At 45.7% G+C, this 22537-nt stretch overlaps 1 protein-coding gene across 2 annotated transcripts; it reads left to right on the top strand.

Annotated features, from left to right (window-relative positions):
• Positions 1-13203: 13203 nt before the first annotated feature.
• On the top strand, positions 13204-19538 carry LOC9644620 (probable leucine-rich repeat receptor-like protein kinase At1g35710). 2 transcript variants are annotated; one of them, XR_002994181.1, is made up of 8 exons: positions 13204-13260; positions 13512-13618; positions 13683-13833; positions 13906-14742; positions 14804-15221; positions 15300-15510; positions 15584-15697; positions 15789-15941. XR_002994181.1 is itself a non-coding variant. In XM_024689744.1 (8 exons), the coding sequence occupies exons 6-8, from the start codon at positions 15952-15954 to the stop codon at positions 19467-19469; spliced, it is 3372 nt and encodes a 1123-aa protein (XP_024545512.1). In that variant the 5' UTR covers positions 14571-14742; positions 14804-15221; positions 15300-15510; positions 15584-15697; positions 15789-15905; the 3' UTR covers positions 19470-19538. The 2 variants fall into 2 exon arrangements, 1 of the variants encoding a protein (XP_024545512.1); XM_024689744.1 differs by lacking the exons at positions 13204-13260; positions 13512-13618; positions 13683-13833 and adding exons at positions 15952-16120; positions 16200-19082; positions 19150-19538 and having other exon boundaries at positions 14571-14742; positions 15789-15905.
• Positions 19539-22537: the final 2999 nt, after the last annotated feature.

Below are 22537 nucleotides of genomic sequence, written 5' to 3' on the forward strand. Positions count from 1 at the left end.
ATGGCATGTGTCATATGGCATAAAGAGGGTTTAGGTTCCGCTTTGTGGTGTTATCCTATGGTAAATCACCATAGGATAAAGGGTCAAAACCACGTGCGCTACATTTGGTATCAGAGAATGAGTCTCGGCGAGAACTATCCAATGAGATTGGGCAACTAGTCTCGTTGCATACGCAGAGATGAAAACGATGATCCGAGTGGGTACACGTTTGAGTGCAAAGGCTTCGCAATTAGTTCCTTGGGTATGGATATGGTTACCTTTTTGGTCCATATTATGTGAGCTTGCTCTTGGGCTCATAGGATGGACTGAGTTGTTTTGTTTACACGAGTTTGCGCTTGAGCTCGTGAGTGAGGCACATTAGCAACTCGAGATTACACTTTGAGTTGGCAGGATTAATGTTAGCCTATTGGTGGTTCCATGAGTTGTTCCATATACCATGGGTGAAAATAAACTTTCCCTGGGTTTGCTATGAGTGGCAAATAGGCTGGTCCGTAGCTGTTTAGCACGGCACTAGTGGATCCTTCCTAGGCATGATTATAAGTGGATCAATCAAGACTGTAGGGAATAGTCTATTGGTTCAAGTAATCATTGCCGTGCTCTCTCATAAACTTTTCTTGGATTGAACTGAAGGCAGTGTGAAAGCAAGCTTGAGGTTTAGTCAAGATGAGGCCGAAAAGAGAGTCGTCAAGGATGAAGGATCAAACACGTAAATCATTTTCTCTTCTTGGAGAGATGATCTGCAACAAGGTGTTAACTCATTGCTTGTGTTCACATCGTGCAATCAAGAGTCCCTATCTTGATGCATGTTGGAGATGGTGGTCTTACAATGGTGAGTTATGGGATGGATAGTGGTGAAACACTAAACCATTTTGTCTAGGCTCGCTATTGGAAGACTTGAGTTGCAATGCTCAATTCTTTTCCGGGGAACCTTGCTATTGCTCCTTGAGTAGCTTGGTGTTGGATTAGTGTTAAGTTTGGTCGGAAAGAGAGTGGCATGAGCTTGTCTATGTTGAGAACAAAAAGTTAGTGGTGTTGGGTGTTGTAAATCTCTATTGGTGGGGTGTGGCATTTATGTTGCATTTTGTCGAATCGAGTTGACACTTGATATTCACATAAACCTTTGAAGTAATGACATGGGCATTGCTCATAGTGTTGCTTGATTAATGATCAAATCATTATGATTTATATCATATCCATGTGATAATGAGCAATGTGTTTACGAAGTTGCTTGGGTAAATGATGATCAACCCCAAAGTGGTTGATGGAGAAGATAGTCTACTTGTACGAAGTAGTATTGTAGTAGTTTTGACTGGATTTTCAATGGTGGTCCATTATGCTAAACTTAAGTTGGTACCTTGTTTCCTTGAGTTTGCCCATTAGGTGTTGGAAAAGGGTTATATCATTCACTTGTTATGGCTTGTCAGTTGACCCGTTAGCACTTGGAGTAGATTGTTGGATGGAGAAGATATGTAGTTGAGGCATTGACATTGCTAGCACTTGTGTTAGTGGAAGTGGCATTGTTATTTCGAGTGATGAGGAAGTTTTCCTTGGACCTTGATTTTCTATGTCATTTTTCTTGTTAGTGTTTTGGCTTCACATTGGATCTTGAAGGTGATTGAAGAAGAGTGTTAGTGCAATGTGGATATCCGAAGATGTGGTCTTCGTGATCAAGCCTTGGATGTTCATTTTGCACTTTGCGGATGTCGGTGTTGGATATCGGTTAGATGGGTAAAGATATTCGATGCTTAAGCATATTGATGGATCATGAGAATTTGTGTTGAGGTGAACCTATGTGAAGTTGTTAGTAGGAGGAAGTTGGTTGAGTCTTGAAGTTTGCATTCTTGGACTGAGAGTCATTCTTTCTCTAGGATGGAAAATTTTCCACAAATTTTCTTAGACTTCCCCAATGGCTAATCTGTTGATCACTTTGCTGAAAACCATTCCATTTTCGTAAGCCAGTATAAACTAGTGAAGGGGTTGACGTTGACTTCAATCGGCTTAAACCTTAGTAGATAGTTTGTATGATGCGGCCTGAAAGGGATGCTAACTTTTGGGGCTAAGGCAATTGAGTTGGATAGAGTCTGGAGTTAGTGTAGAAAAGTGGCTGTTGCGCTTTTCTAAGAAGGGTGACCCTTGTGCCTTTCTTTTGTAGCATTATGCTCGGTGGCAGGTTGCACCTTGCATTTCACTAAGACTCTATGAGAGTAGTGAGCTCTCACTAATCTTGACTTAGTCTTGGTAGCCTTGCGCCTTGGCTGAGGATGGTGATGTCCAACTTAGTTGTTTGAGGTTGAGATGTTAGTACCCGTACTATAACTTTGTCTATGAGGAGGTTGTGTACCGATATGAGTCCATCTCATGGTCTTCACTTTAGTTTCGACTAAGTGTTGATCACATAGCTAGCCTTTTCAAGGCATGCTCAGAGCTATTGATTAAATGCATTAGTGAGCTTATTGCAGTTGAGTTGGATTCGAGTGGTCATTTAGTTTGTGCTTGTCTATGAACTTTTATCTCGTACTTGGGGTATTGTGTTCATGTTGGACAAGTATGTAACTCGATGACGTGAGTGTAAACTCCTAAATTTGGACTTCCCGGGAGGTCACCTAGCCCAGTACTATTCAAACCCAAGGACGGTTAACCCCAAATATCCCAAGACCCTTAACTGATTGGAAAAGGGGGTGCACTCTTGTTCATGGGCCCTTTCCCTCTATATTTGAACCCCTATGGATCGTCTTTCGAGTTGTTCCTTTTGGTTGCTTACAATGAGTTAGTGTTCGGGTCTTATGAAGGCAAGTTGAAGGGTGATTGTTAGTTACTTTGCGACTAGTGATTACTTGTAAACTTTGTCAAAAAGACTGTTGATACTTGCTTTGCTCGATGATGATTTAGCAATGATGGGCTTGCTTTATCGGATGGTGTTGAGGAGGATCGTGTCGTTAGACTTGCATGAGTCTTTCATGTTGGCATGTCGACTCTACCTTTGTTGATATCATTTGGTTACATTTAGTCCGTAGTGTTAGATTTCATTGAGTCTTGGACGTGGTGAATCACTCCTTGATGAAGTGTTATCTGTAACTGAGTTTTATTGGAGGATTGGTCTCGGATACTGACTAAAGTATCTTCGACTTTGGTTAGCTTGGTTGCTGGAGAGTTTTGAGTGGTGATTCACTCATGCTTTCTTCTAGCTTTGTTTTGGTGTTGATGGTATTGAAGTGATGCTTTGTTATTGACATTGTTGATATTGAGATATGAGTGAAATGAGATATCCTTCCAAGGATTGATATTGAGTTTCATTAGTCTTGATGAATATAGTGTTGATGATTTGGCTATAGCTTTGTGTTGTTGGCATTCGTGCATTTGCTAGTTAGCAGCTGTGTTGACGTTCAAACAAACTGAGTGGCAAGTTGAGTTAGTTGTGTTCTAGATGAGATTATTTAGTAGAGGGTTGAGCTTTAGCTTTTCCTTGAAAAGTGATTTAGTCGTGGACTATGCTAACTCTACGAGAGGAAGAGTTAGTGATCGATATTAGAATGTTGAGTCCTTGCTGGATTTGAGTTCGGGATATAGCGATCATTAATGATTCTTTTTGGGCTTGTTATAAAGTGAGTTATGTCTTGCTATAGATGGATTCATGGAGGATCGTTTGATGATCACTTGTTGAGTATAGCTTCGTTATACTTAGCTTTTGGATTGATGCAAATATGCTCTTCATTAACTTTGGCATTATGAAGTTTGGCTTATGGATGTGTTGAGGAAGATATTGTGAGTTACATCACGATTTCTTCTTTCACATTAAAGTTAGCTTTTATGAGACTTGTGATCATTATTAGGCAAGACTTGGCTATAGGCTTCTTCGAGCTTTGGTTCTTTGAGTATTATGCTCATTGTTCCATTTGTTAGAAGTTGTTGGGGAAAGCATTTTGGCTCATTAGCTTCGATGTTGAAGTTAGCTTTTGCATCTAGCAATCATTGGTGATGATTGACTATCATCTAGGAAAGTTGATTATCCTTGTCAAAGGTTTTTCTTGATTATCGTTGATCTAGAATGATTTGCCATTCTTCGGGATGGTGGATTCTTTCTTCAATGACGATTATGCATCTCTTTATTGATGGGATGATTGATGATCTTTCATGATGGTTAGTTGTTCTCTTTAATGGCTTATGGCTTTTTGCAATACCACATATTCTTTGTGGTTTGCTCTGGATTGGTCTCTTGGTTTGAGACATCAGTAGGATGTTGCTAACACTTGCTTGAGCAACTCTGGTTCCTTGGTATTGTTGACTAAGATCTATTTAGATTTGCTAGTGCAATAGTTGATATGAATAAGTGTTTGTTTGCTTTGCAACATTCATTTTGTTCTGTTGATTATTGCTCGAGTTAGTTCTCATAGATTCGGATGTTATGGCCTTCGGGTGAAACATTCACGAGCATTGTGCTTGTTACTCAATAATACTTTGTGTTCTTTGAGTTATGTTTTGTGAGTTGTTTGGCATGCTATCTGCCATTTTCGATAGTTAAGTTTCATCATTGAGTTTCCTTGATGATCTACTTGCTATTGAATTTTGTTGGATGGTGATTCCTATGTTTACCAATTATAGTGAGCTTGGTGGTTCCTATACTGTAATACTAGTTTATCGGATGATAACTTCCTTGGAATAATTTTGTGTTCTAAACTAAGATATATTCACTGATAATTAAATCTCTCAGATATCATTGTCTATGACTTTGATATAGTCCCTATATTGATCTTTGAGTTTGGGCCAGTATAGGCAGACTGGCTTCGGCACTTCGTGTGCATGGTGAAATCTCTAGTTATGGGGTAGCTACTGTCGATTGGTCACATAACCCGCCTCTCTGTCGATGTTCCTTATTCCGTGAAAGGGCGTGACCGTGTAAACAACTCTACACTGCCTGTTGACAGTAGTCTATCTAAACCTTACCAACGGGTTTGGTTTCTTTGCTCAAGAGGGTTGGGGCCTCTAGCTTTTCTCTCTATGTCCTTGCGGGCAGGGGCATATCACACTTTTGTAGCTGGGTGACACCCAGAGCAGCAAGGGTGGCTGACTCCGTTGGTCATTTCTTTGTCGGTGACGGCCGGAAGGTGTCTGAGTTGGTAGTGCATCCGCGTTAGACAAAGAGGTTGCCCCCTAACTCATTTAAGTTGGTGCATTTTTCACATAGTGTGAGTACCGTTAACTTTTTCTGGAGTTGTTTCCTTGGCAGTATTCTAAACTCGAGTATGCATCGACGAGGACGTCAATCTTCCCTAGGGGGGGAGAGTGTCGTGAATGTGACTTCGGGTATCGAAAGTTACCTGTCGACCAGTCCTTACGGACACTCTTACCTTACTGCCACAACGGCAGGAGGTTAGTATTGCTGGACCCTTTATTAGTCCCTCTTGTGCTAGTGGAGTTAACTGGGCATTTCGAGTGTACTTAGACCAGATGAGCATAAAGGCGGAATTCCTACGTGATATTAGCTAAGCATACTTAGCCCAGTAAGGAGTTCCCGTCTCGTTATGTCTTGCACTGGCTAGTGACAAGAACCCTCGCGTATTGAGATTGGTCCCTCAATATCGCTAGATGATAGCTTACCGTGTCTGCCAAACACCCTCACTATCATGCCCTTTGTGTTAGTCTCATTTCGGTCCCAAATGCTATTTATGGAAAGTGTTTAAATTCACTCATTTGGCATATCTATGGAATGTAGAGATTGGCCCGAACACAATGGTGTTCGTCCCGTGTCCAAATTCACAATCTAGGGATATTCCATATTTAGTAAGTTTCAAGCTTGTCCCAGAAACTAACTCCTGATACTAAGGGAGGCTTGGGGTGAAAGCCCAAAGCGTGTGTTCCTCAAGGGGGGGGGGGGCGCTATAGGGGGTTCCAAATGTATAGTAGGGATAGTGGGTAGGTCGGGCATGGCCGACCAAGTTGAGGCATAGTTTAGCTCCCACTTGCGTGCTTGTCCTTGTTCTGTGTCCGGCTTGGGTCTAAGCCCAAGTTCCATACCATGCTAGTTGGTGGGGTACCCATATCCTCGCATTAAGCCACTGATATGCCGAAATAGTGCTAGACTCCGTTTGGCTCCATTTTGCGTGCTGGTCCTAGCAATGGGATGCTGGTTACTCTAGGACTGTTCCAAGTCGCTCCGGGCTCCTGTTCCTCACTCCTTGGGCTTTATGCTCGGGAGTTGCTCTGTGGTTCGGTTCCATCACTCCTTGGTTCCATGCTTGGGAGTTTGGCACCATTCTTTCGTTCAGTGGCCCAAGGCCCTGAACCTCGAATTCCTATGGACACGTGGCATGTGACACATGGCATATGTCACATGGCATAAAGAGGGTTTAGGTTCCGCTTTATGGTGTTATCCTATGGTAAATCACTATAGGATAAAGGGTCAAAACCACATGTGCTACACAAGCCATTTGGTATGCAATTGGAGATGCAATCCAAAACTGCTGTAGAGTTTCAGAGATTGATTGTCATGAAGTTGAGATGCTTGATGCACAAATTGGCGAAGTGATGGATGCATACATACCCTTGAAGTTAGACCTTCACAGCTTCCTTATCTACAAGGAAGCTGGAGCAATGGAGCAATGCCAGTAAGATCTCTTCACGAGGGAAAGCTAGTTGTGCAGACCTGAAAATACTATTGAACTTGTTGCTGTGACTGAGGTGAGTCAATCTCTGTCTTATGGGTCACTTTGATGCTTCAATTACTTGGCTCCAAAGATATTATCTTTTAACACCACAAAAACTATAATATAAAAGAAGTGGAGGCTTATAAGTGGCCAATGGAAGATGAGCATTTGAAAAATTTTAGAACCTAAAATAAAAATAAAATTTATTTATTTATCAATGTAATGTGAGTGCTTGGAATATGGAAAAGGGAATACAGAAATGTGCATCTCAATTAGCCCAAAAACCCTAGCTTATATACAAGAGCAAGTGGTCCGGATTGAAACTAATCCGACGGCTACCAAAATCCCACTACGCTAATTTTAGTATACGGCATCGTAGCTGTACACTTGGCCCTCACATCATCCCCTCCTCTCGAAATAATGGAAGACCATCAAGGTTCTCTTGTAGACGGGCCGAGATCTGGAGGAACATCAGGAGGAGGCATCGGCGGATTTGTAAATGGTATTAACTGCTCCTGATCCCTTTGTATAAAGCATTTCAACTGCTGCACATGCACAATCTCTGGAGGATCGGTCTGCTGGACGTCATGCCAAACCTCATAAACTTGTGGTCCAACTTGCCATAACACCCGATATGGTCCTTTCCATTGTGCAAGGAGCCCCTTAGATAAACCACGTACCGTAAGATGGGGAAAATGGATTAACACCAAATCATCCACTTTGTACTCCGCAGGTGGACGATGATGGGAGTTGTAGCACCGTTGTTGTCCCACTTGTACGCGGCCTAAGTGTTCGGTAGACTCCACTTGGACAAGTGGAAGAATGCTTGTCAAATATTGATCCCATGACCTAGCATCCGCAGCTCGTGGCAATCGTGAAGGTAAACCCAGCTCCATTGGTAATATTGGATTATGACCATATAGGAGTTTATATGGTGAAGCACTAACAGAACTCTACACCCTAGTGACATATGCATACCGAAGAGACGGCAAATAACCATCCTAATCCGAATGCTAAAAGTTCACATACTTCGCAATCATCCCCTTGAACGTTCGAATGAGCTGTTCCACCAGACCATTTAATTGTGGATGATAAGCACTCGTGAAAGTGTGGCGAATCCCCAACTGAGACGTCAAAACATGAAATGCCTCAGCCATAAATGCGGGACCATTATCTGAAAGAATCCACTCTAGACAAGAATGCTGGAACACCACTCGATTGAGGAGGAAGTATCCAGCAGTAGTTGCAAAGGCGCTAGCAAGAGCACCAACTTCCTCCCATTGAGTCAAATAGTCAGAAGCAATAATAACATACTCATTGCCAGCAGTTGACCGTGGAAAAGGTCCCATAAGATAAACACCACCAACTCAAACGGACGGGAAACTGCAATTGACTCCAACCGTCCTTCCGCAGCCCGAGGGGGGGTATTACGAGTTTGGCACCAAACGCAGCTACGCACATACCGGATAATATCACATCGCATCTCCGGCCAATAGAAAGACCTGTGTAGCATCTCGATTACACGATGATATCCCATATGCCCACCTAGAACAAGAAAATCATGGTAGGCATGGAGAAACTGCGGAATAAAGATAGAAGGCACCACCAGCCGTAAATGATCATCAGGATCTGTCCCCACAAAATAAAGAAGGCCACCTTCAAGATGATATTGAGAATGTAAATGCCGGAAAGGCAAGTCATCAGCAAGTGATGCAGGATTCTCAAACCCATCTCAAAGCCTTCGAATCCATAGCTCAATCTTTTGAGCCTCGCGATCCTCATTAAGCAAAGGTACATCTTGCTCTGCACCTTATGGACACTGAACGTCAAGTACAGCAACCGCCGATGGCACAAAATCCTCATCTAGAAAATCCACAAATGCTGGAATGACAGGCTCGTTAGAAACATGAGAAGAGAATGAAGAAGGAAGAGAAGCTCGAAAAAGGGTATCAGCATCAGCCATAGAACTCCCTGGGTGATGAATAACATCAAAATCATATATCTAAAGCTTCAAAGCCCACCGAGCAGTACGACCAACCAGGTTCTTCCGCTTTAATAATGAAGTAACAGCAGCATAGTCACCTTCAAGTAACATCCGAGAACCATGTAGATATACATGAAGTTTTTCAAAACCCCAAACTGCTGCTAAACACTCCTTCTCTGTCGTGTGGTTCATCTCTGCTTGTTGTAATGTACGGCTTATATATGCAATGGGATGGGGCTGACCAGGCACACTCGAGCTCTCTTGCATTAACACACCTCCAAGACCAATATCAGAAGCATCCACGCGCAAAATAAAAGGTCGAGTATAGTCAAGATATGCCAAAACTGGAGGAGTTGTCAATAACTTTTTGAGATCCCCGAACACTCGCTCACAATCCGGAGACAAGATGAAAGATGATGTTGATGACTTCAGCAACGCTCGCAATGGTGCAGTGCGATCAGAAAGATGATCCACAAAACGTTCGAGATACTGCACCTTGCCCAAGAAGCGCTGCACATCATTCACACACTTCGGAGTAGGGAACTTTAGAACAGCCATAAGTTTGTCAGGATCAACTTGCAAACCCTCACGAGAAATACGGTTCCAAGATAAGTGGTGTCCTTGGATCCAAACACACACTTTGACCGCTTCAACTTTAAACCAACGTCGCGTAACCGATCCAACACTTTACAAACATCACGAATGTGCTCCTCCCACGTCCCCTCCGAGTGGATCAAGACATCATTAATGAAGTCAATAGTCACCTCTGGCATATCGCAAAGAACCTCATCCATCATCTGTTGAAAAGTTGCTAGAGCATTGTTCAAACTAAATGGCATCACCAAGAACTCATATAAACCAAATGGTGTACGAAAAGTAGTCTTAGGAATATCTTCTTCGGCCATTGGTACTTGCCAGTACCCAAAAGCAAGATCTAGCTTGGTAAACCAACAACTTCGCCCCAGACAATCCAAGAGATCAGCAGTGTGAGGAAGAGAGTACACATCCGGGATCATTACGTCGTTTAACGGACGATAGTCGATGTAGAAACGAATACTCCCATCAGGCTTCGTCACAAGATGAGGTTCACATGCCCAAGGACTTCACGACTTCCGAATAACACCCTTCTCCAACATCTCCTTAACATTTGCACGTAAAATCTTGATCTCCTTTGGTGACCGACGACGAACAGGAACCTTGATTGGACAAACATCCCCAGTTGGAATCGGATGACATGTAGCAATCTTGGCTCCAGACGATAGGTCAAAGTCAAAGAGATCAGAATACTCCTTCATGAGCCAGTCAACTGCTGCAACACAAAGATCGTCGAAGGGATCGGCAAAGGGAAGAGTAGAACAAGATGGAAACACAGGAGGAAATAGTGGGGGAACAAAAGTAATGGAAGCAGAGGTAGAAGTAGAGGGACGAAGAGGTACGGAAGTGAGAGGAATGGATGAAACATAAGGAAGTATGAGATAAGGGGGAGAAGCTTCAAAGTCACACTTGGCATGATTGCGCTGCAACCAATCCATACCAAAAATGAGGTCAAAAGCTTGACTCGGCACCACCCGCAACGACTGCAACTCAAGCTCGAGATCGCCCACACGCACAACCAGGTCTGCCTCATCCCGTGCACATGCATGTGTACAGCTATTGCCATAAAGAATGAAAACTAGTTCCGCCGCACGACGCAAGTGTAGACGACAACGTGTGGCAACAGGTCGAGCAATAAAAGATAAACTCGAACCTGTATCAACCAACACAGAGAGAATAATAGGAGACCTCTTGTTATAAAGATGAGTTTGGAAAGTAAACACTGGATGAACTGGTGCCGAGTGAACCCCTTGATGATACTCCCGAAAGAAAGATGGAGGGGTCACTGACTTATTCGCGCAAGGTCCCTTCGTTACTCGTGTGACTCTTCATTTACCGGATGCATCTCGGTGTCCAAACCTTCCACTGCAGCAGCACCAACGGGACGTTGTTGATGCCAAGGTCTCCACCTAGGAAATGGAGGTTGCCAATCCGGAAAGCGCCGACAACGCTGATAAGTATGACTAACTTCATCACACGCCCAGCAACGAACATCACGGTCACAACCACGTCCTCGCCCTTGTCCTTGGACTCGAGTAGCAGCAGCATCAACCTCCATTGGAACAAGACCATCACTCATAGGAAGTGGAGTGGAAGGATGTGTAGCGAGAAGTGGAAGAGGCGACGTCTCATAATGTTGTGCCAAGCGAAGAGCATCGTCAAGGGTGGCAGGAGCAAAGTGCTGGCCACAACATTCCTAGCTTGATCCGCTTCGACATATTGGGCTCCGCATGAAGCAAAAGACTTCGGAAATGAATGCCAAATTGCATCACCGACTCAGATGGCCCTTGGCGAAGACGATGCAATTGTTGGAAGGCATCGTCACAATCGTTGGCATGTCCGAAGGCACGTTTGAAGATGTCTGGAAGAACACTCCAATCCTCACGAGTGGCTACACTCAATCCATTGTACCATTGCAACGCCGTCCCTTGGAGACACGTGGGAAACTCACGTAAACGTTGAGCATCATCCTAAGAATGATATGTGGCAATCACCGTGAAGTGATCGAACCAATGGTACACATCATCCCCAGGATTCCCACGAAAGAACTTCGGCTGAACACAAGGATTGGCACCAAAAGTAGGAGGAGTTGGACCACGTGCCGTAAATGCCGCCATCAATTGAGTTTGGTTGTTCAATTGCAAGCGCATAGCATCAAGCAATTGGACCAATTGCTGCTCTAGAGTCAAAGGAGGAGATTGCTGATTCGCCATGAAGACGGACGAAGAAAGAGCAAATGAAGAGAAACGACAAAAACAAGAAGGAAATGGGAGATCTAAATAATGCAAAAAGCTAGATCTAAACTAAAATCCCAAATTCAAGCACTCCTCAAGGACAATCAAAAGTGCCCCTCACCTCCACCAATGTGAGTGCTTGGAATATGGAAAAGGGAATACAGAAATGTGCATCTCAATTAGCCCAAAAACCCTAGCTTATATACAGGAGCGAGTGGTCTGGATTGAAATTAATCTAACGGCTACCAAAATCCCACTACGCTAATATTAGTATACAGCATTGTAGCTGTACACTTGGCCCTCATATCTATTATTAATAGTAAAAATAATAATTATATAAATAATAATAATCTAGCTTGTGCCTTAAAATCTGAGATCATCCATCCAAGTATTCAAATACGTTCCAAGGAGCACTGACATTCAAGGAAACCTACACCACGTTGGTCTCCCAACTTTCATGATTTAGAATGGAGGCATTTGAATTGTTTTGTTTCCCGCTTATTCAAATTTTAAGCTCTAGATCTTGAATTTCCAGGAAGGATGGATCCTTTCTAAGAAGAAACCAGCCATCACTATCATGAATCACCAAGCTCAAGGTTACTTGAAATGGTGCCATTGGTAAGTTAGACATTTCCGCTCTTAGGATGTTTCAATTTGAGCATACTCTTTGTGGGGCTCATGCGTGCTGCACAAACCAGGGTGACACTTATCAAAGCCGATCCTAAACTCGTCACTCCTGAGGAACTCGAGAGGAACATACCGGGAGCAAACCAGGGACTCCGAGGAAACGGCTCGCAGAAGAGCGCCTCCATGTCTTCGCCAACAAAACTCGACGGGTGAGCAAGGCGTAGAGAAAAGGTGCAGCGATCGACACCATCTTGTTCCCGAGGCTGCTGTTATCCAGCCAGAGGATGAACTTGCAATCACTGTTCTCCGTGGCCGTGCTCGAGTTAAACCAAGTCTGGGGATTATCTCTCGTGCAGCGAGCAGGGAACTCCTCGTAAGAACGAAACCTGTCAATGAGATACTCCAATGGTACGCATTCCCAGCCTCTCTTACCGTAGCGATGCTGCTCAAACCGGCTCTTGCATTTACCATGGTCTTCTCGTGCAGGCAGCAGATTATAAAAGTTTGCTCGAGAAGAACTTGCATCGTTCGTAGCACTGTGGTTGCTTCTTTGGTCCCTGGAGATGAAAAACTTAATCTTCTCTTGCTGGAACCAAACTACTGCCAGGAAGAAGAGGACGATGGTTGCCGCCTCTAAAGCTGTTGACATTGGGCGAAGTTTCTACCTGGTAACTTGCTTCATCTAGCAAAGTCCATTAAACACTACAATCTAAGCTATGGATTCTTTGTCAAAAGAATTGTCACGAGTTGCTAGTTTCTTCTTGTGCTTTTCATACCCTTGGAAAAGGGGATGTAGCTCAGACGGTAGAGCGCTATGCGGGATCGATACCCGGCATCTCCATTCTTACCAAACTACATTTATTCGGCTCCTTATGTGGAAGAGAGACGCAATATCTTTCAAGTGATCAACCCTGGATAGACTGGCCAGCCCAGGGACCTGAGGGATAGTCTTGTAGAGCCGATCCCGATCCCAGGTTCGAACTGCCTGGAAGAAGAGGGACCCTCAAATAAAACAAACTGATCACTCCTTTAAATTTCCAAGGCAACATGGGGCACGGATTCGAACTTGTGACTCCCATGTACTAAAATTTCTGCTGCGTAGCTTGAAAATGATTTTTTGGCGCCTAGATCTTCCTAGGGTTGCAAATGGGGCAAGGCCATGGCGGCATCGCGCTCTCAGGTACTCTTCCTTGTCCCTGGCTGGATTACGTCGCGCTTGATCTTGGAATTTTTCTGGATTACGTCGTCCTGAGCTTGATCTTGGAAGCTTTCTAGTCCTGCCTCCCATAACTAGCATACTCTCAAGCTAGAATCACTCGCATTCTTGCCATAGGCACGCGTTAGAACGGACTTTTGAGAGCGTGCTTCTGAAATTCTCCTTCTCTCAGTTGCAATGTTTGTAATGAATGATTTTTGTTACGTAAATTGTAGGTCGGGAGTACAATTTCAGATTGAAAATGCGCAGGTTCACTGCAGATCCTTGAAAAGAGCACGGCCGTGGCTCCAAAAAACAATCTGGGAACTTCGTGCTGCCACTGGTACGTTGTAGATTTGTTTCGGGAGCCTGCAAAGTACTCTGGACTTTGTTTTGGGCGGATATAGAAACATGCGTGGAGTCGATCGCCAACAGTTACCGATGTCTGGCAGAAAAAAAATGCTTTTGTGACTAAACTTGTACACCTCTGGAACATTTATTTCTCCAAAAACAACTTATTCGTGGAGCGTTTATCCATCTGAGACATCTTGAGCTTAGGTGAATGATCGACTTTAAGGTTCTTTCCTTGTTTTCCTATTGTGTTTTTTCATTATGGTGCAATTTTTACAGGCTCCCGGCATATCGTTTTCTCGTGCCATTTTGTTGAGATCAAAAACGAGGTGGGACGAGCTGAATTCCCCACGTTAAGTCCGGGCAGCTTTGGATATTGTTTTGGACGGCCTTCGCAGGGTTGAGCGATTCACAATCACAGCCGTAAAAAACTCTCGCGTGGAAGCAAGGCTCTATGGAATCCAACCTGGAGCAGTTCCTTTCATTTAAGAGCCACGGCTTGAGTCCACCCAGGCTTTGAGCAACGTATCCAAACGTGGAACCGGGGCTCGTAACCAGCTCGTCACACAACGAGAGCAGGAAAATCTCGGCCAGGGCCTTCTCGTCGTGCTTGAGGTCGTTAGTCTGCTGCCATCGCTCGTTACTCGGTGCAAAAACTCGGATCAAAGAACCATCGATTGTTGGAGAGTTGAGATAAACTTCTTTAAGATCATCGGAGTAATCTTCGTCCAGCGATGTCACAACAACACCTATGATGTCTCTGGAGGATCCACAAGCTCTACAATCTCTTGGCGACGTCGAGTATGGTGGTACTACTTTGGGAAGCACATTGCTTTGGTGGAGACACTGGATCATTGCGGCTGAGAACCTCTCTCTTGCATGGAATCCACCCAAGCTATATTCGAGATCAGGCAGCATTCTTAGTTGGACGCCGACAAGCTTGCTCGAGCCAGCCATATAAGCATCGTAAAATCTCGTCACTCTACCCCAGACTTCGTTAGAGGGATGGAAGAGATGCTTCGCTAAGTGGTGGAACACCGCCTCTTGCCGTGGAAAGAGCTTGTCTAGCTCGGTTCTGAATTTTGGAACGTAGTACAAGCTTGGGACAAAATACAGGTTTGCTCTGATCGACAACCATGCAATCTGGTCGCTGATGATTTGCTGTTGTTTCCCGCAGAAGAATTTGTCGCCGATATCAGCGACTCCGTCCATTATCTCGATGTAACCGTACCTTGCAAAGTTAGCACCGGCTTCGCATTTTTCAAACTTGAGCTTAAACTTGTCACTCTCGACAAACTGGAACGGAAAGTCCCGGGGAGCAAACCATGAACTCCGAGGAAATGGCTCGCAGAAGAGCTCGTCCATGTCTTTCCCTGGGTCAATTAACAAAACTCGACGGGTGAGCAAGGCGTAGAGGAAAGCCGCAGCAATCGACACCATCTTGTTCCCGAGGCCACTATAGTTCAGCCAAAGGATGAACTTGTAATCGCTGTTCTTCGCGGCTGTGGAGTTGAACCAAGTCTGGAGATAACCTCTGGTGCAGCGAGCATGGAACTCGTCGTAAGAACGAAGCCTGGCGATGAGGTACTCCGATGGTACGTATTCCCAGGGCTTTTTCCTGTAACGATGCTGCTCAATCCGACTCTTACATTGATGATGCTCATTTTGTGCAGGTAGTGGACTATGAGAAGTTCTGATGGAATCACCTTCTTTTCTTCCACTGATCAGATTGAAGCTGCTCCGCTTGTTCCAGGTGATCAAAACTTTAGTCCTCCCTTCCTGGAACCAAACTGCGGCAGAGTAGAATAATATATAGACGAAGACAAGTGCTCCTGAGGCTCTCCTCAGCGTCGACATGTAAAGAGTTTCCATGAAGACCACTTGGTAAGCTACTTATGGTTGGCCATTGTCTATTTTTCTTGAACACTACATTCTAAGTTGCTTTGTTGGCTGCTAGTGACTTGCATCACGAACTCGGCATTTTGCGTCGAGCAGTTTTCCACTTTGCCAAAAAGCTCTGCTGGCACAACCTCTCCGGCTGAGTTGGCCGCCACCGCGCGAATATTTCATGGTATTTTGCAATTTCGAATTGCTGTTTTTTTGTCGCTGCTATTCGTCTCTTTTCAGGGATCAATTTTGCGGATTTATCTGTGGTGTTGCAGTCATGGAAAATATGCATTTGCGCACTCCAACTCTCATTCAATACGTTTGTGGAAACTTATTTGCCAACACGCAGGTCGGAAGCCGGCACAAAAGAGTAACTTACACTGCTGTTGGAGGTATGTCACTTCTAGATCACACCTTGTGGGAGTCAAACACAGTCAGATGCCTTGTCTGTTTGGCCACAGGAGCTGCTTTACAAGCAGGAATGGAACTCCTCTTTTTGGTTTTCCTAACCTTCTATGGTCAATACTCGGTTTCATCATATTCTTCTACTTTTCTCCGGCTGTTCTTCTTGGAAGGCGACTGCGGGGAGTAAGGAGCAGCGAGGCTGGTAAGCAAAATGCTTAGTTGGCCTCAGGTTTTGATCTTGATGGCTCGTTCTGTGTTTCTGGTTCTGTTGCTGCTTGCAGGCTTGATCCTCTCTTCGGCTGCACAACAACAAGATGCCATCGAGAACGGAAACAGCAGCAACGGTGAGGAGGTCCAGGTACTGTTGGAGTTTAGAAAATGCATCAAAGCGGATCCATCCGGTCTTCTGGACAAGTGGGCTTTGCGGAGGAGCCCAGTTTGCGGCTGGCCTGGAATCGCATGCAGGCACGGCCGAGTTCGCGCTCTCAATCTTTCCGGCTTGGGTCTGGAGGGCGCCATATCGCCGCAGATCGCCGCGCTGAGGCACTTGGCTGTGTTGGATTTGCAGACCAACAATTTATCGGGAAGCATTCCTTCCGAGCTCGGCAACTGCACATCGCTCCAGGGGCTGTTTCTAGCTTCCAACCTACTCACAGGAGCCATCCCTCATTCGCTCGGCAACCTTCATCGCCTTCGGGGCCTCCATCTCCACGAGAATCTGCTGCACGGCTCAATACCACCTTCGCTCGGGAACTGCTCATTGCTCACAGATTTAGAGCTCGCCAAGAATGGATTGACAGGAAGTATCCCTGAAGCGCTGGGCCGTCTGGAAATGCTTCAGAGCTTGTACCTCTTCGAAAACAGGCTAACGGGAAGGATTCCAGAACAGATTGGGGGCCTCACACGACTGGAAGAACTCATACTATACTCCAACAAGTTGAGCGGAAGCATACCACCTTCATTTGGCCAGCTTCGAAGGTTGAGACTTCTCTACCTCTACGCCAACGAGCTGGAAGGATCCATACCACCGGTTTTGTCAAATTGCTCCCAGCTTGAAGATGTGGAGCTCTCTCAAAACCGGCTAACCGGCAGCATACCGACCGAGCTCGGCTCCTTGAAGAAGTTGGCCTTCTTATCCATTTTCGAGACCAATCTCACTGGTTCCATTCCCGATGAGCTCGGCCACCTGGATGAACTCAGCGAACTTCTGCTCTACTCGAACAGGCTAACCGGCAGCTTGCCTCAGTCACTGGGGAGATTGACGAAGCTCACCACCTTGTCCTTGTATGACAACAATCTCACTGGGGAATTGCCGGCTTCGCTTGGGAACTGCAGCATGCTAGTGGATGTAGAGCTGCAGATGAATAACTTCTCTGGAGGCTTACCACCTTCGCTTGCTCTTCTCGGGGAACTTCAAGTGTTTCGGATGATGAGCAACCGGTTATCGGGTCCGTTTCCTTCGGCTCTTACGAACTGTACGCAGCTCAAGGTGCTGGATTTGGGGGATAATCACTTCTCGGGTAACGTTCCTGAAGAAATCGGCAGCTTGGTCCGACTACAACAACTCCAGCTGTACGAGAATGAATTCAGCGGCCCGATTCCATCGAGTCTTGGCACACTTACGGAGCTGTATCACTTGGCTATGTCTTACAACAGGCTCAGCGGCAGCATTCCTGATAGCTTTGCCTCTCTGGCGAGCATCCAGGGGATTTACTTGCACGGGAATTATCTCTCAGGGGAGGTTCCGTTTGCGGCTCTCAGGAGGTGTTCGCATTTGGAGGTGCTCGTGCTGTCTTATAACAAGTTGGAAGGATTTCTATCGGAAGAGCTTGGTGACATGCAGAGCCTGACCGGCTTGAGACTGGACGAAAATAAGTTTCGAGGAAGTATTCCCGCGAGCGTGGGCAGGCTTACCAAACTTCAGCTGTTTAACCTCTCGAACAACATGCTCTCAGGTCTCTTACCCGCAGGTCTTGGAAATTTGCACGATTTGCAGGTTAGCTTCGATTTGTCTCACAATTCCTTGGCTGGCCCAATCCCGTCGTGGATCAAGAACATGGACAAGGTTCTCTCAATATCTCTTGCATCAAACTCCCTCTCAGGAGAAATTCCAAGCAGCATTTCTGACTGCAAAGGCCTGCAAAGCTTGGATCTTTCTTCTAACGGGTTGGTCGGTCAGATACCCGAAGGACTTGGTACGCTCAAGTCGCTCGTGACTTTGGATCTTTCTTCTAACAACTTAACGGGCAGAATACCGAAGTCGCTGGCAACTCTGTCGGGTTTGAGCTCCCTCAACGTCTCCATGAACAATCTTCAAGGACCTGTCCCGCAGGAAGGTGTTTTTCTCAAGCTCAACTTGAGCTCTTTGGGTGGGAATCCAGGTTTGTGCGGCGAGCGTGTGAAGAAAGCATGCCAGGACGAGTCATCAGCAGCTTCAGCTTCAAAGCACAGGTCTATGGGGAAAGTGGGTGCGACATTAGTGATTTCTGCTGCAATTTTCATTCTAGTGGCAGCTTTGGGTTGGTGGTTCCTCTTGGATCGCTGGAGGATCAAGCAACTTGAAGTCACTGGCAGCAGAAGTCCTAGAATGACTTTTTCTCCTGCAGGTCTCAAAGCCTACACGGCCTCTGAGCTGTCAGCAATGACTGATTGCTTCAGCGAGGCGAACCTTCTGGGAGCAGGCGGATTCAGCAAGGTCTACAAGGGAACCAACGCACTCAACGGCGAGACAGTCGCAGTCAAAGTGCTGAGTTCTAGCTGCGTTGACTTGAAGAGCTTTGTTTCCGAAGTCAACATGCTGGATGTGCTGAAGCACAGGAACCTCGTCAAAGTCCTGGGTTACTGCTGGACGTGGGAGGTCAAAGCTCTCGTCCTGGAGTTCATGCCTAACGGATCGCTGGCCAGCTTTGCAGCGAGAAATAGCCACCGATTGGATTGGAAAATAAGACTTACGATAGCTGAAGGTATTGCACAGGGACTGTATTACATGCACAACCAGCTCAAAGACCCGGTTATTCACTGCGACTTGAAGCCAGGAAATGTTCTTTTAGATGCAGGCTTAAGTCCCCACGTTGCAGACTTTGGCCTTTCCAAGTTGGTCCATGGTGAGAATGGTGAAACTTCTGTGAGTGCTTTCAAAGGAACCATTGGCTATGCTCCACCAGGTACTGTCTGTCTCTCTCAGATTGGTCCAGGTCGCTCAACTTTTGCTGTCCCTGTTTTGCTGCACAGAGTATGGAACTTCGTACCGAGTTTCCACCAAAGGCGATGTCTACAGCTATGGAGTGGTGCTTTTGGAGCTCCTAACAGGTGTGGCTCCAAGCAGTGAGTGTCTCCGAGTGAGGGGCCAGACTCTGCGTGAGTGGATTCTAGATGAAGGAAGAGAGGATCTCTGCCAAGTGCTTGATCCAGCATTGGCTCTTGTTGATACTGATCATGGTGTAGAGATTCAGAACTTGGTGCAGGTGGGTCTTCTGTGCACAGCATACAACCCCAGTCAGCGTCCGAGCATCAAGGATGTGGTTGCAATGCTAGAGCAGCTCAACCAATAGTTCAACAACACGAGATTTTGTAATATCCTATACACTGTATAATGCTCGAGCTCTTGATTCGAAGTCCAATGCTACTTATTTCATCGTCGCTAAATGTGAAATGGTGCTAATGATACACTTGAAAAATCCTTTTTGTAAGATCCAAAAGTAATATTTACCTTCTTTCTGGAAATTTCTAGTCGATAATGTAGAGAAGGTGAATTTGACTTCCAAAATCATTCCTTCTTTCCTGACTTTTGTGCAAGCCAGTTTCCTAGGATAGCGGGATCTGAAGTCCCCATGGCATTGTTCTGGACTTACGCTTGAAGAATCACAATTGCAGCTGTAGAACACCCTCGAGAAAGGCTCAGTGGAGTCTAGCTTTGGAGAACACGCTGGATAAACTTTGGGCTCCACGAGATAGTCCTGGAAATTGGGCAGCACTCTCAATTGGACACTGACAAGCTTGCTCGAGGTAGCCCTGTAAGTATCGTAAAATCTGGTCCAGGCAGCGTTTGAGGGATGGAAGAGATACTTGGAACACTGCTGCCTCTTGCCGTGGAAAGAGCTTTGGAACGCAGTAAAAGCTTCGCGAAGTATCCCCAAGTTGATAAGTCTGCTTGAGCCACTCTACCATACTGGAGGATGTGGAGCAGGCCTCTAGCATTTAGTCGATCTCCTGAGTTGGACCAGTAGTGGACATAAGGTGTCAAAGTCTGGGAGTTTGGAAGCATCCTTGTCGATCATAACCACTGAATAGAGCTCCAAGGGATCCAGACTGAAAACTTGAATTACTGGTTGTTCCGCAGTGACAAAGGGAGTATCTGCTTGTTGGAAACTCTACCCCTTCTGTAAACAAATGGGTAGACCTTTCACGTTGATCTGCATCATCAGGAGGAGGAGAAAAGATCAGGTTATAGAGTTTCATTAGATCCTTTGGGCCTTGAGAGCCTACTACTCACATCTGCCGCTTCTGGATATATATGCCTAGCAAATAAGGTGGCATGTGGTAAGTTGCACATTCGATTCCCTCTACCCGCTTTGTTTATGATCTCGAGAGTCGTACAACCTCTTCGTGACATAGTCGCGAGGTTTATGAACTGCATTTCACTCTAAAGGTTGTGGTCGGGGGTTCGAATCCCCCGAGTGGCGGCTTTGCCTCGTGTTCCTTTCTCGCAGCATGGCGGCACCTTTTGCAGCGCGTACAGCACACTGTAGCCTACCGACACAGGCAACAACTAAATGTACAAATACATTGTACGAACGCATTTTCTGCGAGTATGGGGTCCCGAGTTCGACTCTCGGAACGCCCTCCATTCCAGGCTACCGACACACAACATCCACCTAGAAATTTCCAGTTTAGAAAAAATTGGAGATTCCTGGACATATCACTTCCACTATTTGCAGCACTATCCACAGAAGAGGTGCCACCATGTATTTTCAACATAACACTTTTTTGACTTATCTCCAAAAGCCGCACTGTCGGCGGCCGAACGCAGCAGGCAGCCACTGCGTACAGCTACCACGATACCAACGTGTCGATCCGCCCCGAACCAGCCATGCCCTGCATCGTTTACATGTTTAAACAAAGGTCATTACTCAGCAGTCCATCCCGAATCCTGAAACCACCACTATATAAACGAGCAAGATCTGCACTGAGTTCAGCACATAAGTTTCGGTGAAGTTCTTTTCTGTTCTGTTCTAGAGTTCCATTGATTCGATCGCAATGGCCAAGGTCTCGTTCTTTTGCTTCGTGTTCGTGTTGCTGGTGGTGGCGAGTAGCCTGAGCGGGACGGATGCGGCGCACGGCTGTGTGGAGCACACGCTCACGTGCCTCAAGGGTGGAGACCGCCGCTGTGATGACTACTGCAGGAAGTGCCACTATGACAGCGGCAAGTGCCAGAAGTGCAACCATGGTGTATGCCACATGAGGCAGTGCAAGTGCACTCAGCCCTGTGTTCCTTGCTAGATTGGTTTGCTTTCTTCTTTCGGGAGTTCTCACTTCAACATTTAGTTGGACATTGAGCTCTCAATCTCAATAAAAAGCACACTTGTAGTTTACTTCGAAACTTCCCTTTGTGTGTTGTGTGTTTTGTGAATCATCCCACCATTGGCTCACAGGAATCAAGGTGAAGAGCGGCAAAGGGAGTCACTCATGTCTCCTGGAAGAATGGTTACTTGAAGAACTTGTGTTGTGGAATGTACTGTATTCATTTCTGAGGTGCAAGGCGCTGGAACTCTATGGAATGGATGACTTAGCAGAAGATTCAACAGCTTATCTTCTCTAGTGTGTGCCTGGGTTTGAAAGCACTCTGTATCTCCAGCAGGTGCCAGGCAGAGAAAGAAACAGAGTCCTTTCAAACCTGTGTAATGCATTATCTAGTGAACAAGATCCTGCCTGTTTATGATTTTTAATAATTAGTGAGAGCCATTGGAGAGGCATGTGTCACGAGTTACGGGTCCTCACATGGTGCCAAATAAAATAGTAATAATACTTAGTCAATTCGGCAGTAAATATCAGTTTCTTACCGCGTGTTGTTTCGAAATATTTTGGCGAAGTTGGGCTGGGGGTGAAGGTGTGAGCGACACCTGTTTGTTTGCTGCATTTTACCGCAGGTCCCCAGCCGCGAAGTTTCCAACAGGAGGCGGTTGTTGACCAGCACCGAGGAGCTTGGGCAGATCAAACGCGGCGATGTTCGTGGTACACACGTGACCAGGTATGTAATAGCTTAGATCATTGAAGAATGAGCAGCTTGCTTGCGCACTGGATTGACGCTGTTTGGTGCTGTAAATCCCAATGATATGCCAAAGGCTATGCATTAGAAGGATCTTTTTGCAGCCAACAATGGAAGCTCTTGTTAGAGCAGAGTCTTCTCACCATACATCCCAAGCAAAACCCTGGGTGGAGGACACACAATTGGCTCTTCACTGAAGGACCCAAAGTCCCTTCCCTTGAGAGAAGGTGTGGAAATCCTTTCCTGTGGGCTAGGTTATTCCTAGCAGAGCTGAGGACTGGCTGAACCAGCCTCTATTTTTCAATGCCTTGTTTAGAGAGGGAGAGTACACTCTGGGTAGGGGGAATTGCTGTA

Source organism: Selaginella moellendorffii, unplaced genomic scaffold (genome assembly GCF_000143415.4).
Source record: "Selaginella moellendorffii unplaced genomic scaffold, v1.0 SELMOscaffold_63, whole genome shotgun sequence".
NCBI lineage: Eukaryota > Viridiplantae > Streptophyta > Lycopodiopsida > Selaginellales > Selaginellaceae > Selaginella > Selaginella moellendorffii.

Bases quoted from the DNA above. Each gene is read 5' to 3' on its own strand.
- LOC9644620 (XM_024689744.1), top strand. From the start codon at position 15,952: ATGCCTTGTCTGTTTGGCCACAGGAGCTGCTTTACAAGCAGGAATGGA. The intron at 16,121-16,199 runs GTAAGCAAAATG...TGCTGCTTGCAG, and splicing joins AGTAAGGAGCAGCGAGGCTG to GCTTGATCCTCTCTTCGGCT. The intron at 19,083-19,149 runs GTACTGTCTGTC...TTTGCTGCACAG, and splicing joins CATTGGCTATGCTCCACCAG to AGTATGGAACTTCGTACCGA.